This window comes from Amblyomma mixtum, chromosome 1 (assembly GCF_055824585.1).
Source record: "Amblyomma mixtum isolate Tamu chromosome 1, ASM5582458v1, whole genome shotgun sequence".
NCBI classification, from domain to species: domain Eukaryota; kingdom Metazoa; phylum Arthropoda; class Arachnida; order Ixodida; family Ixodidae; genus Amblyomma; species Amblyomma mixtum.
Window position 1 is genome coordinate 315,499,872 of NC_143012.1, and position 17,663 is coordinate 315,517,534.

A 17,663-nucleotide genomic window follows, 5' to 3' on the forward strand; every position below is an offset into this window, starting at 1 on the left:
CAGTACAGTTTATTTCAGTGTGAGCAATATGTATTGTGAATTGGCGTTTCCGCTTCCTCTGAATGGCTGACTCGCCGTCTAGCCGGCGCTCTGTCTGCTGCTGTGACCGGTGATAAGGCGGTCACAACTGCTGCCAGTTGCTCTTAACGGCTTATGACATCGGTTAAGAAGAAAGATTAGAAACCTAAATCATGTCGTTTGACTCAGGTGAAACCAACGCCGGCGTGGATCGAGAAATGCAGCAATTTCTGGCCGTAGAGCAGCAGAAAGCGCAGTTCCAGGCACAGGTGAGAGCACGTGCATTCGAGTACCGTTTATTTCCTGCATTAGGCGTACTTTCGCGATCGGTTCGCTCGTGTATTAGTTACTAATTACGCCCATGCTGTCAGTGTGCGTTTAGTGATCTTGGTGCCGGTGGACGACGTCTCTGCAAGATGCACTCTTGTTCCTGAATGGCAGTTGCAGTGGCTACTGTCGTAAATGAAAAGAAAATGATGTAAATTTCATCATCTACTCGCTACGTTGTTGTAGCTGGGCACCGCCATTTGGAACGTAGAGACGTTTATTTACTTCGTTAAATCTGGCTTTTCTCTTCGGCTTACTACGTTTCCTTCGCTATGTCCCTCGTGAAGGTCATACGACGAGCTATTTTTTGTTTGTTTATTTGACCGCACTTCTGGCGCAGTGTTTCTATGCAATACCAGAATTTGCATGGCAAAGAACAGTAACTATTAGAAGAGGACAGCCCCTTGTCCGCTTAAAGCCAGGCCGTCGGGAATAGTGAGACCTGCAGTGAATGAGTAAGCTCTAGCAAGATCGTACTGTTCACATTTCGCGATGAATGCGTGATAGAAAATTAGCGGGCTGTTGAAACAGCTTAACCACTATCGAAGTACCAGGCTACGTGATTCACATGGTTGTATACAAATGTTTCATCGCGGATTCGACGATTCGTGCATTCTGTTGTGTTCGTGTTTCGTTTTGCTTCTGCTCTAGATGCCACGCTGTTACTTGGCGGATGCTTAACTTCGGTACTTCGGTATATCGGTAGTAACTCGACACTATAGTTAGAGGAACCAAGCCGCATATCCCGATGTTTAGTACCGTTTGCCAAAAGTATACAGGCCACGACACACGTCATTAGACCTTTCTTTGCCTCATACTCCGAGACTTTTGTAGAAAGTGCAGAAATGCATATCTCAGAAGAGTAAGCAGTAATCTTGACTACACGCTTTATCATTTCGGAGCAGCAAGAACTGGAACCTTGCCAGATGCATTGAGCCACAAGCGAAGTGGCCCTAATTCTTTTTTACAAATGAGGTGCATTTATGGAGGTGACTGGTCCTGTAAACATAAGGGTCAGATCTGTTTTGTGCAAGTTTATAAACAACATCTGAATGAAGTGACAAATATCTGTTGTGCCAGCGAATGCCAACTCGCACCTCTACGTTCTGTGGTTCACAGTTTCATTCATGTACTCATTGTTCAAACAGAACTTATCCCTTCATTAGGCTCGACCAGTGCCTCACTGCGCTTTGATCATTCCAGTGAAATCAGCCTCTTTCTGTCGTCCCGTTTCTTGCGCTAGCTGTTTTCATTTAAAGATATGCTTTTGGATAGTTAGAAGACTAGTGCTTTCTTCAGCATAGCATTGCTACTGGTGGTATGCATCAGAATTTGGCTAAGATGTGTTAACTCTCAGGCTAGTTGGTTAATATTAAATAGTTAATGTTTGAAATATTGCGGTTAGGCTCCTCATTTATTGTGGGGCTTGTAGCCCACCATAAGTAATATGCATATAAGTTTATAGATTTTTTAAAATGCCATTCTCGTTGCCACTGCAGCGCAAGGAATTTCGGGGCCGCACTCGGGCGAAACCAAAATCGTGTGACTGGAGGGAGCACTAGTCACGCCTGTGAGTGTGCATCACACAGCGGCGTACCTGTCATGTGCTCTCTGCCCCTTTGCCTTTTCCTCCCAGACCTTAGGAAAAGAGCATGTCGCACCTGTGCCACTGTGTGACGCATTCTCGTAGGTGTGGCTAGCACATTCTCCCGCTGTGCAGTTTCGGTTGTGCTTGTGAGATGCCTCACAATTCCTTGCACACTAATGGCAACGAGAATGGCACTTTCGAAAATCTAAATACTGATATGGATGTTACTTACATTGGTTTACAAACCTCCCAATGAATAAGAAGCTTAACAGTAATAGTTAAAGAAGTTTAATATTGAATATTAGTCAACACCTCTTAGCTGTATTCTGATAGACATCACTGCTGACAGTGCTTTACTGAAGAGAGTGCCCTTTTAAATAAAAAAATTCTATTTTTATAGATTGCTAACAGCCTTAGGTGAAACACCCTGTACAAAGGACTACCATGTGCACAAAATCTGGCTGTGCGAAAATGATTAGACTAGAGCATATCTTGAAGTGTGTAAATGTGCAGTACAGTCCTCTCCCACAACATCCATGCATTGCTGATATTGTGCTTGCTCTCAGGTCCATCGGCTCAATGAGATTTGCTGGGACAAGTGCATGGACAAGCCAGGCGCCAAGCTGGACGGGCGGACAGAGACCTGTTTATCCAACTGTGTTGAGCGCTTTATTGACACATCACTCTCAATCACCAACCGCTTTGCACAGTTGCTACAGAGGTCGGCTGCTGGTCACACGTAGCCCTGTGTGAAAGTTAGGGACTTTCAGTGACTCTGCAAGTCTGCCCTTTTTAGCCATCCATCTGAAATATGCACCTGAGCCCACTTCAACCACAACAAATTTCTCCAGGCCACACCATGTTCAGCAGCAGCTGATGGTCCTCTGGGTAAAAAGGATTGAAAGAGCTATTAAAAAGATCATCTAAGTGCTCATAATATATTGATGTTGCCAGTAGATTCATTGCTACGTAAAATGTGCTAGTTAGTGAAACTTGCCAAATTTGCAATGGCTGTGGGAATCTAACTGGCTGTTTCAGTTTGAGTGAAGTTGCAATCCTGGTATTTTATTGAGTCTTATTGTTGCCTCAAGACTGAGTAGATTGGCATCAGTAACCATGTGGGAGGTGACAAATCAGTATGAAACGAGGGTTGATGTATCAGTATTAATGTTTTTATTAAAAGTGAACTGACAAGATGTTGTACACACAAGACATAAGCGAAGGAAAACAAATTAGTGGTTCACAAGACTGCTGTACCTTGCAGCAGTTATGTCTTTAACATGCCTGGTGCATTGCAAACTTGCTGCAAGCCAGCTACATAGTTTGCTTCAAAAAGTTGTTATGAGGAGGTTCACAGCATGTGTGTGCAGGACCCTGTTTATTGTCTGCCACTACGACATTAGATGATGGGAACGCATATTCTGCTCTGAACTTATGACCACTGTGAAAGCACATAAGCATGAAGATGCACAACATTCAATGCGTCAAATGTGAGGAGTGGAATGTGACACAACAACAGGAAGTTTCTTTAACAGGGACACCCTCTTTATACCTCTGCTGCACATGGAAAGGTATTGTAGACCAAGGAGATAGCTAGCTGCAGCACAAAAATTTAGTGTGGAGTCTATTTTTGTAAGTTTTTTTTTCTTGCCAGCCTCATTTCGAAGCTACTTTTTTATTTTTTTTTGCAGCACATTTTAGCAACACAGCCGTTCAGCTAACAGTTCAGGCCATCTCTTTTATGTGGGGATTTTACTGCACTTCATAGCAGCCTTTAGGAGCTTATGCCAAACTGAATGTCCTGTATTGAAATGACAAGCCCTTTTTCACGCATGTATTGGCAAAGTTAGTGCTGCTTGCATGCTTCATAAATAGGCTATAAGGTGTATCATGGCAGAGCTGTAATTTTGATGCCGTCTACATAATGCTGCGTGCCACAAGCTTTTATAAAAAAAAGTTGAAGCTTGAAGAAGGGGTGAGCGACTAAGTTTTTGAAGAACTACTACTATTTTTAAGGCACTCTGGGTCAACAACATCATGATAGACTGCGGGAGTATTGTCTTGCAGATTGAAATTATGTACCATTTAAATGAGTGGTGATGTGCAGTAGTAAAAGAATCACAAGGACAATTTATACAAGGAATTTTTCATGCTGTTACCAATAAGTAGCTGGTTTTAGCTGTGTGCTGCTTTCATTTTAAGTATTTAGTGTGTCACTGGTATTCCTTTAAACAAGGCTGCAATCTGGGCTAGTTAGTATATCGTGCTTATTAGGTTTGATTGCTCTTTATAGCTGCTAAGAGCAGAAGAAACTCTAGATGTGAAGAAACTGTACAGTGCAGATGTCCAGTTCTTTGTATCCTCTGTTGAGTGCTGTCAAACCTAATAAGTGTTTCTTTAAAGCTGTTAAGCCACTGCTTTAATAAAAAAGAGTGCTCTGAACAGTGCCATTTTCCTGGTAATTTTTCTCTAGATGTTTATTTGTTGCCAGTGATAAAGAAAACTGCGTGTCAGCCTTGATAATAGTTAATGTTGTGGCTATTGGGGCTGGAGGAAAGCGTTTGCACTTGCTCATCTACCACTCATGGTTACACAGGTACAGTTCTCAAGGAAAAGATGTTATTGCTGTTATGCATTTTGTGGCATGCCCACTGCCGCTTTAAGTTTATTGGCCCCCCATGCTCCTCTATATAACTGTATAGTAGCCTTGCATGCTACACCTGAAAGTCGCGCAATCATTTTGCTGTGCGATGCACTGCTGCATGATGTCCACCTCTCAGGGGTCATTTCTTTTCTTCAAGATTACTAATCTTTGTTGGGAAAATCTTTTGCACTCTCTGTATACTACAAATATATTATTGTAACAAAAAAAAAGTGCTTTTTTATGTCAAGAGAAAATTATTGTTTCTGAAAGATAAGCATGATGGTAGTTATTTTGCAGAAGAAACAATCCTGCTGCACAATCAAATTTTTGGTGAGTCACATTATTGAGAGGAGGAAATAACCAGAAATGGCTAAATTGAAGCATTTTTGAGACTTCACCGGTGTTCCTAAATTTTTCTTCAATGTGTTAAGTGACTGACCCATCAATTTTTCTCTCTAACTAAACAAGTCTTCATGCTCTTACAGAGGCTCAGCTTTAGGCCAGAAATGTTTTAGTGTAGATCACTGCTGAACTCTATGGCTACGAGGGAAGCGCTGTGAATGGATGTGCAAAATTAACCAAAAACAGTGCATTATTTAAGGCTGCCGTGGTGTAAAGCTAATAAAACATTTAAGATCTCATTTTTTATGGGGCCTTGTTTTGAAGACAGCTCTATTATTTATGGTTCATTTACTATTTCATAATGCCAGATTTGCATGGTGTCAGTTTCCACCGATTTGGGGCAAGCTTGCATTTGGATGCTTTGCAAATGGCCCTTCCAGTTTGTGCTGGCATGATTCATGGAAACAACTTCAAGTTTAGCTTATTTCCCATGCCTCTGCCATTTTACAAATTAAATGTAGTATAGTGAATGAAATACAATTAATTAACAGGTTAGATGCAGCTCTTTAGCCGCATGACTTAGTGTTGGCACCTCTTTAAACACAATATGTGTTGCTGCCAAGCAGCATAACAAACAATTCATTTTATACGTTTCGTGGGCTGTGGAAGTTTCACCAGCTCAGCATGTGCTTCTAAGCTGCACTATTCATTTGTAAAGTCTGTTTTTCAGATGTGGATGCCTGTTGCGTTCATTGCACAATAGTTCATTCACTACTTCAGGTAACTAACAAAGCTCTAGAGCCACTGCACCAGTCTTTGTAGCATGCTTATGCATTATACTCTGCAGTTTACTAAAGTCTCAAGCTGGATGTGCTATAAATCAGTGTGATGTCATTGGCAAGTGCTAATAAAGTACAACAGGCAGGTGCTGCTTTGTTAGGTCTGTTATGAGCTGAAAAAAAAAAAACTACTTGTTTTTATCGGAAAGAGCTGTAGCAGGGAAGTCAACACAGCTGGGTCAAGGTTTAGTGCCAACAGGAGCCTAATTTTTTGCAAATGTGATTAGCAATTCCACTTCTCACATTTTCATGAAAGCCTATGCCTACACTAAGGGGACAGGTGCAGTGTGAAGCATGAATAATGCTTACACGGTATGCTGTGCAGCAACATCATTTGTACATTGCTCGTGCTCATACATGTCTGACTTAATCTTCACTCCGCATTCAGGTGCAAAGGGAAAAGGAGCAAGTTGAAAGTCATGAAAAGACAAAAAGCTTGTGTTACACTCATTGTAGGCTCAGTGCTGCCAGTCCAAGCGTACTGAGGAAAACTAAAATCACGAAGCCTTTGAGCACTAGCTGTACATCTAGCTGGGGTTGCCAGGAATCTCACCTCAGTGCCTTTCAGTGTAAACAGGAGGGAGCTGATGTGGTGAAAGCAGCCAGACAAAAATTTTAAGTTGTAATGTAAAATGAGACTTTTTAACTTGGCACTAATGTTAATGGACGCATATGAACATTGTTTATGATATTCTTTCATGAACTTTCCAACATGGGAATAAATATACTTTGTTTACTTGCTTTTAAGTTTATGCACACGGCAGCTTCAGGAAGGCCGACTGTGCAACATGCGAAGCGGGCAACTGTTTGCATTATGGCATCTCAACAACACTCGCCACGATCTATTCCAATAGTGCTTCCCGTCTGTGTCGAAACTGTGTTGCATGTGAAAATGGCGGGTTCATCGCTATGCTGTTTCGTTTTTTGCTCAAGATTTTTTGGCTTATTGCAGCTCTGTTGTTGATAACAATAACAGGTTTCTCGGAATCTTGGGGCACTAATCTCAATCGAGCTAGACATCATATTCTTCTTCAATGTCCCTTCAAAGGAACGGTGAGAAAAAATTGAAGTTGGCCTGCATTCTTGTCACAACGAGGTCACTTCACCGAAAACGGAGCTAGGAAAGACCGGAAGCGAAATAAAGGTGTCGCCCTCACCGGTGAATTTCTCAGGTAAAATGTGTGCATCGACATTGATTCACACGCGGATCACACAGACTATGCTACACCTCCATTCAGTTTTAAACGATGGCAACCTTCCTTTTCGGTGAGGGCGTCACGAGTTTGAATCGACTGGCGGAAAGATTTATAAACCCAGTTTTCTCGCTGATGAATGCGCCTTTGTTGCCGGAGAACCGTGAGCGTACCCAGAAAGAGCCAATGAACCCATTGTTGCTGAGAACAATAATTGCATGGAGTTGTCCATAGTGTCCTTTTAACAACATTGGTGCAATTACACCCCATCATCATCATCAGCCTGACTACGCCCTCTGCAGGGCGTAGGAGTTGCAATGTACATTATATCTGCTATGAGTGCCACTGTGTTCTGAATGTTTGTCGAACATAAAATATATGGGTAATGGGATATTATCACATAAACATTCCGTTTGTTATAATGGTCACCCCTTTTGCTCACAAGTCCTTCGGGATTATCACGGAAGTCCACACACGTGTGTAGTTTCCTGGATGATGGACTCCACTTGACGCTCATTTAAAAGCCTCTTAGTATTCCATGGTTCATCAGTTATAAATTCTTCGTGTTTCTAATTGCATGTATTGGTCTAGCAGGGCTCAGTATATAGACTGGAGCCTGCACAAGTTGCGTGGTAGTTTTAATCCTGCTGCAGCTTCACTTCAGTTCTAAAGCAAGGCTGCATTGCGTCGATGGCTGACATCATCTGCACTTCGTAATTGGGTCATTTCATTAGCGGTTTTTCAAAACATCGGTTTCTGTGTCTTTTGAAGGACAAAAGCTACTGGTCATGTTTTGCATTGATTAGGCCCAAAAGCGCTTCGATTATTTTGTCATCCTTCGCTTTGCAATGCGATTAAAAGTGACAAAACAAGGATAATATTCACCTTCCATTGAGGTATATTCTAAACGCTAGTTTAGGGTGATGACGACTATGCCATTTTGTTTCACAGACTCTATTTTCGGCGCCGCAATGTTATTTGGAAAGACCCCATTCTTGGTTGCCTGCGTCACCAGATCATCTAATACAGCTGCCAGGCATATGAGTCTTTCTGCAGGTAGAAATTTACCAGCTTCGTGTTCGCATCAAGCCTGTTTCGCACGCCAGCGAAAATGCTAGCGAATCCGCCGCGGAAAAACCTGTTTTCAGTCGTCGCGGCAGTGAGGGGCGTGGTTCCAACTAATTGGAAATTTGCGCTGCGACGCGCCGCTCAATCGCTTGCATTTGAACCAGCCTTCAAAGGTGAGAAAGAAAATGGCGTTTCAAAACCGCGCAATGGGAAACGTAACCCTTGGTGACGCGTAGCGCCCTCAAGCGAAGCACAGAACGAACTCGTGCATATCTTGCAGCGACATTTACGTCTGATTTGTGCCGTCACAGAGCAGCAGCCAGTGTGACGTCAGCGGCTGTCCGCAAGATTATGGGTTGCTATGGGCGACGACCGCTGGACTAGGCCTCGGTAGACGGGTCGGTGTTACCGCGGGCGTAAGTCGAAGGAAAACGGAGGAAAGTTTTTGAGTTGAGGGAAACAGAAATCTAAGCATTGTACCTTTAATTTTTCCGCACCTCAGTGTTTCAAGGTCCCTCCGCTCATGTAATCGCAGCGCTCAGATACTGTGACGGGAGACTGCACTGCTGCATTGACGGACTTGGTAAGCTTGTTCCGTTGTATGTCTGCATTTTGTTATTAACTCGTTCCGGCTGCGCTGATTATTTCGGTTCAAATCAAACATTTTCCCGCCTGAATAGCATATCTGGGCTTCAAACAGCGACTTCGTTAATTTTCTAACGCAAAAAAACCAACTACAGCTTAACCTCGTTATAACAAAGGTGAAGGGGCCCGGCGATTACTTCGTTATAGCCGTAGCTTCGTTATAGCCCAAGCTGACCGAGCTTCCAAGGGGAATCATCATTCCTTCGTTATAAACCGTTTCGTTATAACGAAGTTCGACTTGTTTTTTTTTTTTTACAGGCATGTGCAAAATTGGGCACGTCGAATGAAAAGGCTCGTCCGATTCCCCGCTCTTCGTCAGGGCGGAAGGGGAACACACAAGCGGAAAAACGCGCGGCAGGGCGCTGGCGGCACAACGCTCTCCTCGAAAGGGACGGTCATATCGGCGGCGAGGGGTACTCGGGGAAAGCGCCATCACGCAAAGCTATTTATGGAAAACTGGTCAAGGTCCCTTCATCTAGAGCGTGGAGGCTCCACCGCCGCCGCTGGAATGTATCTGTTGTAGGAATCAAGAGGTGGCGGAACCGATGCTCCCCACGTGACTAAGTAGGACGCCTCTCATTGGTATCCCCTCTCTGCAGCACGAGGAAAGCTGCTGAAAATGGCTTCTCGCCCCATTCGTTGTGCGGCAGATCGACCTGCCGCCGCGGCAGGTTTCGTAGCAATCGTCTTGCTGCCTGCGGCGCACCGCGCGCGGTTTTCCGCTAGTGTGTCTGCACGCTAGCGGAAAACGGAAAGAACGCACAGTGATTTGTCGCCCTAATCGGTTACGAGCAGCAATTAAAACAGAATTAAAGTACGTACTCCACGCAGAGCTTTTAAATTCTGCTCGAGTACTCGCAAAGACCACTTCTACAGATTTGTTGCTTTAGTGTATGACCATCAAAATTATTTCAGGGTCCCTTTAAGTGGAGCGTAAAAGCGCTGGAGTGCAAGTATGCAGAGACATTCTGTGGCAGCAGTGAGTTTGAATGACGAATATGCGATGGAAACAAAACTAAGTATAAATAATAGGCAGGTTTGGAGATCAGAAGCGCGAGTACTCCTGGCGTTTAATATCTCATGCGAGTGTCTGAACGAAGTGGCACTCTCATAAGTTCTCACACTCTCTCTCTCACACACACGCATGCAACAAAAAAGGTAAACATCTCACTTCGTTGTGAAATTTCGGTCGTGAGGGAATCCTAACTCGCAGCCAGCGACGCGGGCGATAGACCATGGCTCGTTGCATAAATAACTCTGTCGCTCAGAGGTAACGATGATTGATCAGTACCGCTCTAAATACAAACAGCTGATATGATTATTCTTGTGGGATTGTGTGAGGAACGTCCCGTAACGCTATCACCATCGCTGTTAGGCCTCTATTAGGTATGTGCTACAAACAGACAATAATTTCGAACTCTAACGTACAGTATTAGGCGTTTCAACACGCGGCTGTACCTCACACATCGGTCTTTGCCTCTGTGTCATTGCCGCAATATGTGGAACACATCAATCGGTAGAAAAAAAAAACAAAAAAAAAACGAGTTCACTGTACACACGGAGAACGAGGTGTTATAGTGCAGGAGATGAACGCGTGAGAAAATCTCGTACTGCGGTTGTCGTCCCCATTAAGTTCATAGCCAGCTTGCTGTAGACGAGGGAACTAGCACATCCGCAATTTTACACAGTCCATATCTTCCATTCTTTTGAAAGGGGGTCTGAAGAACCGTTAACATCTCATTTGAGATTAGGCCGGTTCTACGTCATTCATGCGCACCATAGAGACAAGGGACGTGTGAGCTAAGTTGTGGTGAACTTCGAGAATGCCGCTCGTGCCGTGTCCTCTGGTCAGCAGTGTCTGCATTGCTGACCGGCGGCAAAAGAGCTGTGCCCTGCCGCATTCGAGGCACCGAGGATATCTCACTCATAAAAAACAAAAATTACGGCAACAAGCGGCAGCGCACCTAATGGCACATGCTCAGAACACCAAGTCAGATTGCAGAACCGTGCGACGAGCGTCCATTACATCACAACCGCCGGCGACGTACGTACTGCATGCTAGTCGCTGACAAATCCATCTCGGGGCTATCGCTTAGCTGTGGCCGGTCCATTGTGTGACGCCACAACCAAAGAACACCGCAGGAGCACGGCGGAAATTTCTGCAGTCTGAACGACTTTAAATATAAGTTATAAGATCCCAGTCGTCAGACGTCCACCGACTCGGCCTCTTCCAGTTGCTTAAGGAAAAGCTCTCGCTGAGCCCGGAAGCTGTCCCCATCCACAACCGGCGAAGGCTCCGGTTCCCGAGCCACGGGCGTCGTGGACGCCGAAGACTCTACGTCGGCAACGCCTTCGTCGTTGTTGGCCTCCTCTAGCACGGCCAGTTCGAGCGGTCCTTCGTAGCTGCACTGAGACGGCGAAGTCCCGGAAGGCGCCGCTGCCTGCGACGACGAGGCTTGGTTGAGGGCCCCGACGAACGCGGGACTGCGGCAGCTGGCATACGTCGTGTCCTCATCGGAGGAGAGTGTCCTGTACTCGTCCGAGGACACGGTCCGGTACTCGTCGGTGGTCGTGTTCGCTGTCGTGGTAGCACTACCGCCGCTGGCCGCCGGTGCCAGCTCGACCGACCGGTAGATGGACTCGTCCTCTTCTTCCCTGCTGGCTCCGCGGTCCTCGGGTGCGGAGCCCGGTCGTGACGACGAACGGCGTGGCAGCGTCGGAAAAGAACCGGCGTGCGGAACGGTTGAGACCGGCTTGTCACCGTCGCCAGCACCGCTGGCGGCGTCGTCCTCGGAAGTTGCTGCGATGATTGGCAGGCTTCCCCTAGATTGCGGCAGCCCTTCGTTGGACCTGCGTAGGCATAAAAGAGAATCATGTATTGCTTTGCGCCGCACCATTACAAAGAGTGTCTGCTGCGTGCTATAACCAATCAGTAGTGAAGCAGCGAATCTTTTTAATGCGGTAACGCGTTAACGTATGTTAACAGCATTAAAAGGGTCTACGCAAGCGTAAATGGCGACCGCCGTAACGCGTGGCATAACGAACCGTAGCATGCCACCTCGAATATAACCTAAGTATGCGAAACTAATAATGCCTCATAGGATAAAACGAACTTTCGTGTGCTATTCTCGGATACAGCGAACTTTCTGTGCTACCTCGGATATAACGAACCTATAGTATGCCACCTCGCATATGACGAACTTTCATGTATTGATCTGGGATTTATCGAACCCAACCGTACCACCTCGGATATAACGAACTTTAGTGTGTCAATCTCGGGTAGCCCAACGCATTCAACCGCTCCCTAGAGGATCGCGTAAGCAACATAGCATAGTGGGCGAGTTGGTATTGCATCTTTAAGGAACGAAACAGCGCAACTAAAACGAAGGACCAAGAAAAAGAGAGCGTGTTCGTGTCTCTCTTTTTCTTGGTCCTTCGTTTTAGTTGCGCTGTTCCGTTCCTTAAAAATCTCGTAAGAGTTTTTATTTTGCAGCCATTGTTTTTTATACTGCCAGCAAAGGCTGTTGCAGTCTGATTGGTTGGCCGTTTCGATGTGCCGAACCGGCTTCGTTGTAGACTTAATTTAATCGAAATTACCGCCGATCTAGCTGGCGCTTTCAGTGGGCATAGTCTGTTAGCAGCTTAGCAGTGTCATGTCCTGCATGACCAAAATTCACGCTATTTTCTTCTACAAGAGTGGGGTCATGGGCGCCATTTGGTTGTACAGCGCGAAGCTTCAGCGGTGCATGCCGGTGCAGGTGGCGGTAAGCCTATTAGATTCAATCTCTTAATCCTAAATCTCTGAAGTCAGTGACTCAGGCGGAGCAATTGGCAACAGGCCTCTGTAAGGCTAATCCCGCCTGTATATTTACGCCACCACCACCACCACAAAATGGCGTCCACTGTGACGTCGGTGCCAGCTCCCTTAGTGCACGCACTACCGATGCTTCGAATGCGCATGACCGTCACCTGCAGCCCGCTCCCTCCTGCATGGAGAGAAACCTGGCCAAGCCGCTTGGCCCGGCTGGTAGCAGCAGGTCTTCGGCGCGAAGCTGAAGCAGCGTCCTCCTGGCATCGCCGGCTGCCGCCACCGGCGACTCCGGAGCGCCCCTGGACTGCTGCGAATTGGGCGCTCCGCGCCAGCGCAAGTCGTGCACGCGGGCCGGACTGCAGCAGCGCAGCGATGGCGTGCGGCCGCCCGTTGCTGCAGCGGAGAAAGATGCTCCAAGACTTGACCGGGCGATGACCGCGATGCCCGGCGAGGCCGCCGCCGCCTCGCTGTTCTCCAAGGAGGCCCGCTTGCGCTTGAACCGTTCCAGCAGCGACGACAGGGGGCTCTCCGACTGCGGCCACGGCGGAATTTGAAGTGCGATGGAGCACGGATGCGAACAAGATTCATTACATTCAACTCGTTTTCCCGGCCATCCTAGTCTATAAACATTTCAATGATTAGTCAGTAAGTAATCAATCGAACAAACTTGTCTGCTTGTCACTCTTTTCTTAAAATTTAGCTTTAAAGGAGGAAATTACGATCGCCTTTCAAGGTCGTCAGATTTCTGAGACTCCAAAGGGCTGCTTCATCACGCCCACAGGATGATATATAAAAAAAATACTGGCACAAAATTTCTCGGTTGAGTATTTACAAATCAACAGGCCATATTTCGTTATAAAAATTACTGATTGAAAGAGAAGCTACTTTTGGGTGATTTTATAAAGCTATACCGACTTGCCACGAGTTTGCTCCTGGTTTGTACTTTTCCCTTGAAACGACGGGGGCGTGTGAAGCATTCCCCCCCCCCCCCCCCCCCCTTTCACTATTCAAACACCGCCTCCAACAGTGACGCATTTATCTCGGCCTTGAGTGACACCTCAGTAAGTTGCGCTGGATGCCCACCTTGACAGAGTTGTTCTCGGACGATGCCTCTGCTGAGAGCGGCTCCCCGAGTATCCTCTTCAGTCGTGCTATCTCGGCGTCCAGCTGCAAGATATGTTTGAGAGGGTTATCTTTGCATCAGCAGGCCTTATCATGTTTCCAACGGAGGATGCATGCGAAACTGCCGCGGAAAGAGCTTGCATAGGCTTGTGGTGGCCAAGTTGCAGGAGGCTTCTTGAAAACGCCGCAGTTTAATTTAGTTATTCATTCGTAGTTGCGAGAAAATTTGTCTTCAAACGACGCTCAAACACAGCATTACCGTTAACGAAAACAGCCGCCCTGCCACCTAGGCTTTGACCGGGATAACCAGGATCTGCGACGCGCGGGTGGCCACGTTAGAGTCGCTGGAAGCGTTTTTAGAATACTGCAGTTTTTTTCCATGCACCGCTGGTTTTGGAAGACATGCAGCCGCCACCGCGTAATGTCGGCGCAACAAGCGGGAACTTTTCCAGTGAATAGCTAAGAACTGCAGGTGTCGTTCCAACGATGATTTTGCTTTCATCTTGCAAAACACGCTGTCTAAACGAGTTGCGATAGTTCCCTGTTTGTTTACACCTGTACGCTCACTGATAATATCAGCGAGGTTGACTCTGACTCTGTAACGCACACAAGGCTCTAATTTAATACACGCGTTAATGGCGCTGCGATGCGATAGAGATGCGGAGTATCGCAAAGCATACATACACTTGACTACGGGCGGAACTTCTTTTTGCGACTTTGGCGGGGTGCGAACCTTACACGGCAGTGGAGTTTCGAAGTTAAATTTTCGATCTGTATCTCGCGAAAAGCACATCCGTGTCCCCTGCGGTATGCTACTATCCAATTATCCTTTACCTAATGCTGTACATCACGCCCACTCTAACTGTATTAACATAAGTCGAGAGCATTCCTTTCTTTTGCTTTAACGGCCAATGTTATCTTGCGTCCTCTGCTTCTGTTACTTCAGCATAAGCCGTGAGCTGTGCCATTTCAGCACCCGCCCGTGAGCTCAGTACGCGGCGTCTGTGGACGTTACCTCTGCGATTTCGCGCGCGTAGGCGCGGCTCTGGACCTCGGTGCGGTAGTAGAGCTCGCGACGCTCGTCGATGGCGAAGCGCCGGGTGTTGAACTCGACCCGCACGCCAGAGGACGCCACCACGGCGTCCGCGTCGGCGTTATTCATGATGGCGTGGATCTGCGCACGAGAACAAGAGTGCGCGCGTGGCTCAGGTTTATCCCGACAAGCTCCACGATCTCATCGAGGCTGTTCCCATTAATATGAACCAAAGTTAAAAAATGTTGTTGTTAGCCTTTGGAAAGATGCCACATACCCACACTGGGGGATCAGCCATGAATCGGGAGGCAAAGGTTGCTATTCACCAGTACATACTAAAGGCAAAAGAAAAGCACGCGGAAGGGCAACACCGGGGGAGTCTACCACAAGGAGGGCAGGAAGGGAAAATAAATAAGAGTTTGGATTGAAGAGAGAGAGAGATGCTCATGTGGTATCTTCGGCGGTTACTGCACCCAAGTGTATTTTTGTTTATCATCCAAATATTTTGAGCCCTACGAGACACATAAAATGCTTAAATGGGAAAGGTTGTGAACGTTATGCTTTTTCGTGTTAGAAATGAAGGTTCCGGTACAAAAATTACGCTGCTGAGTGTTTCGCTATGGCGGTGTTCATGCGAATGCCGCAAGTGGCGTGACAATCTGCTAACGTCCGAATTTTGGCCCAGTCAGAGCGTAGGATATTGATACGTGAACCATGCATCAGAATCCGACACTTATGTATCGAAAACTCGAGCATTCTTAATGTAACGCTCATGCATCGGAATGAATAAAAAAGTCGCTGTGGCTTAGCTTGGTTAAGCCCGGTAGTTGCGAAAGCAATATCCGTACCTACGCCATGGTACAGCTGGTAGTGTAGCTGGTGGTGGTGCTTGTGGTGATGCATCAGTTATACAATCCAAGCCAATCCAATCCATTCCAATGCAATCCACTCCATTTCAATCTAATCCAATCCACTACTATCCAATCCAATGTAATCTACTCTAATGTAATCTAATCCAATCCAGTTCAATCTAATCTAATCCAATCTAATGCAATCAAGGTCAAATGAAGGTCAATGGTGGTCACCGCCGCGGCACGGCAAAGGCGTAAAAGTGCAAGTAGTATTGCTTTCGCAATAAAAATCCGACATGTATTGAATTTTGATATATGATCTGCATGGCGTCAGCTCTAGCCGCTTGCTCACCTTGGGCAGGAAGAGCAGGCACAGCGTGGTGGTCGTGGAGACGAAGATGAGCGTGCCGACGAGCGCGTAGGTGAGCGTGTAGCGCTCGGTCGAGATGACGTTGGCCAGCGCCACGACGAGCGCCGAGGTGATGACGGCGTTGTACACGCTCATGCCGATGTACTGCGAGTCGTTGAGCGCCGGGATCTGGACGTGGCGCGTCTCCCAGGCCATGTAGCAGCCGACCACCAGCAGCAGGCCCTTGTAGATATAGAGCGCGCCCAGCCACTTGGCCATGTGCTCCGAGTGGCACTGCTCGCGCTGCGGCAGGTACACCACGTCGCGCTCCCACCGAGAGATCTGCGCCGAACAACCACCACCCTGTGTACACAGCACCGCTGCCTTCGAGCCCGGCCGCGTCTGCGGGCCTGGAATTTTTTGTACGCGGTCGCAATTGCGTACAAGAAAGCAATGTCAATGAAGGTGGCGCTTTTACGAAGGTTGCGATCAGGCCATTCTTTTTTTTTTCCTTCTTTTAATAACTGGGAAGTTTTGAAAGTTGGCTTCTCCGCTTGTGTTATACTTTCGCAGTGAAGCTAGATTTTCAGGATGACAGCTGCCGCGGGCAACGCCGTTAGCAACGTTTGCGTTGCTGGGGGATGTAATCAGCAACTACACCGGAAGGAGAATATACTTGTTTTTACTCCGTAGAGAGAAGGTTTTAATCGTAATTTTTAGACTTATATATAAATTCACTGATCCAAAACGATTGCAAGCGCATCTAAAGGGATACAACAGCTCGGCATGTGCTCTTAATTCCCCGCTGCTCCGTTACGGTTGTGCGGACTTGATATTCCGCCTCAGTGTTTCTTTTTTTAAACTTTGGGAAGATTTTCGAGCGCCAGAAAGCTGCCGCTCAAGTCACGCTTTTATTAGTAGCAAACGTCCAGAGGCGGGATCGATGCGCGCGAGTGCACTGGCAAGTGCGGCAACCAAACTTCACTAATTAGCTTCTGCGTTATTACGTCCGAGATGTGGTCGACTTCTGCGGCTACATACAGCAAAAAAAGAAAAAAAAAAACGAAAGGAAAGGAAACCAATAAAGTAAGAATAACAAACTCATATATTTGGGAAATGGCCACAGCTATTCAAGGTGTTCGATATTAATATCTCTTTTTGAGGTCCTTCACAGCCGCCACGTTTTGAACGCGAGCCCTTCTTTTACGCGTGTCTGCGTTTTTCTTTAGATGTGCAAATGAGTTTCAGTGAGCAAGAGAGTGCGGCTCCAATGAGAGCATTCCTCCCCACACTTCGCACTCATGCGTAGGGGCTAACGCGCACGCGTACGAATACATGGCGCGTCTGAAGCTTCATTTTAATTTAATTTCAGGGATTTCTTTGCAGGAACCGTGGGGAGACGCACCTGCTATGCGACGTGGGCTGGATAATAAAAAGTCTGCAGCTGATGGGCACGCCCCATTCACAGCTCATATCGCTGGCGACGCTCGCGCTCCGCGTTGGTGGGCCTTCACTGGTCACAGTCGCTTTTTTTTTTGGTCTTTTTCACAGCCGCTCGCCGAGCTTTGGTCTTGCGCGCCAGAAGCTTGTGAAGAGTACTGAGGCGGAGGCACGGCCCCTAGGCTCCTCGTCAGCCGGAACCATCTCGAGTAGCAGCGCACTGTTCACAGCAAGCGCCCTTGCTGTGAATATTGCCTGAAACATGTACCATCTGCCTTCTTGCTGAAGGTAGGCAGACTTCGCAGTGTTACCGCTGTCTAATTTTCGTCGTTCGTTACACGTAGTCGCTAGTGAATGAATAGTTTCAGGTTTTCCGCAACCGTAAATCACAGC

At 46.9% G+C, this 17,663-nt stretch overlaps 2 protein-coding genes across 3 annotated transcripts in view; one reads left to right on the top strand and one right to left on the bottom strand.

The window, feature by feature from the left end:
* Nucleotides 1–43: 43 nt before the first annotated feature.
* Tim8 (translocase of inner membrane 8) lies at nt 44–5,225 on the top strand. The gene is made up of 2 exons (XM_089567048.1): nt 44–287; nt 2,500–5,225. Exons 1-2 carry the CDS (start codon nt 192–194, stop codon nt 2,674–2,676), a joined length of 273 nt encoding a protein of 90 aa, XP_089423174.1. The 5' UTR covers nt 44–191; the 3' UTR covers nt 2,677–5,225.
* The window catches only part of GABA-B-R3 (gamma-aminobutyric acid type B receptor subunit 3), a 186,479-nt gene continuing 171,899 nt past the window's right edge, over nt 3,084–17,663 (bottom strand). For both annotated transcript variants that reach the window (XM_089567047.1, XM_089567046.1), the window contains 5 exons: nt 15,834–16,172; nt 14,613–14,771; nt 13,559–13,642; nt 12,634–13,007; nt 3,084–11,514 (listed from right to left, as the gene is read on the bottom strand). In XM_089567047.1, the coding sequence (XP_089423173.1) occupies nt 10,869–11,514; nt 12,634–13,007; nt 13,559–13,642; nt 14,613–14,771; nt 15,834–16,172 (1,602 nt within the window). In that variant the 3' untranslated portion in view covers nt 3,084–10,868. The remainder of the gene's footprint in view (nt 11,515–12,633; nt 13,008–13,558; nt 13,643–14,612; nt 14,772–15,833; nt 16,173–17,663) is intronic.

Excerpts from the sequence above, each read along its gene's own strand:
- Tim8 (XM_089567048.1), top strand. The coding sequence starts at position 192 with ATGTCGTTTGACTCAGGTGAAACCAACGCCGGCGTGGATCGAGAAATG. Across the intron at positions 288-2,499 it reads AAGCGCAGTTCCAGGCACAG|GTCCATCGGCTCAATGAGAT; the intron begins GTGAGAGCACGT and ends GCTTGCTCTCAG.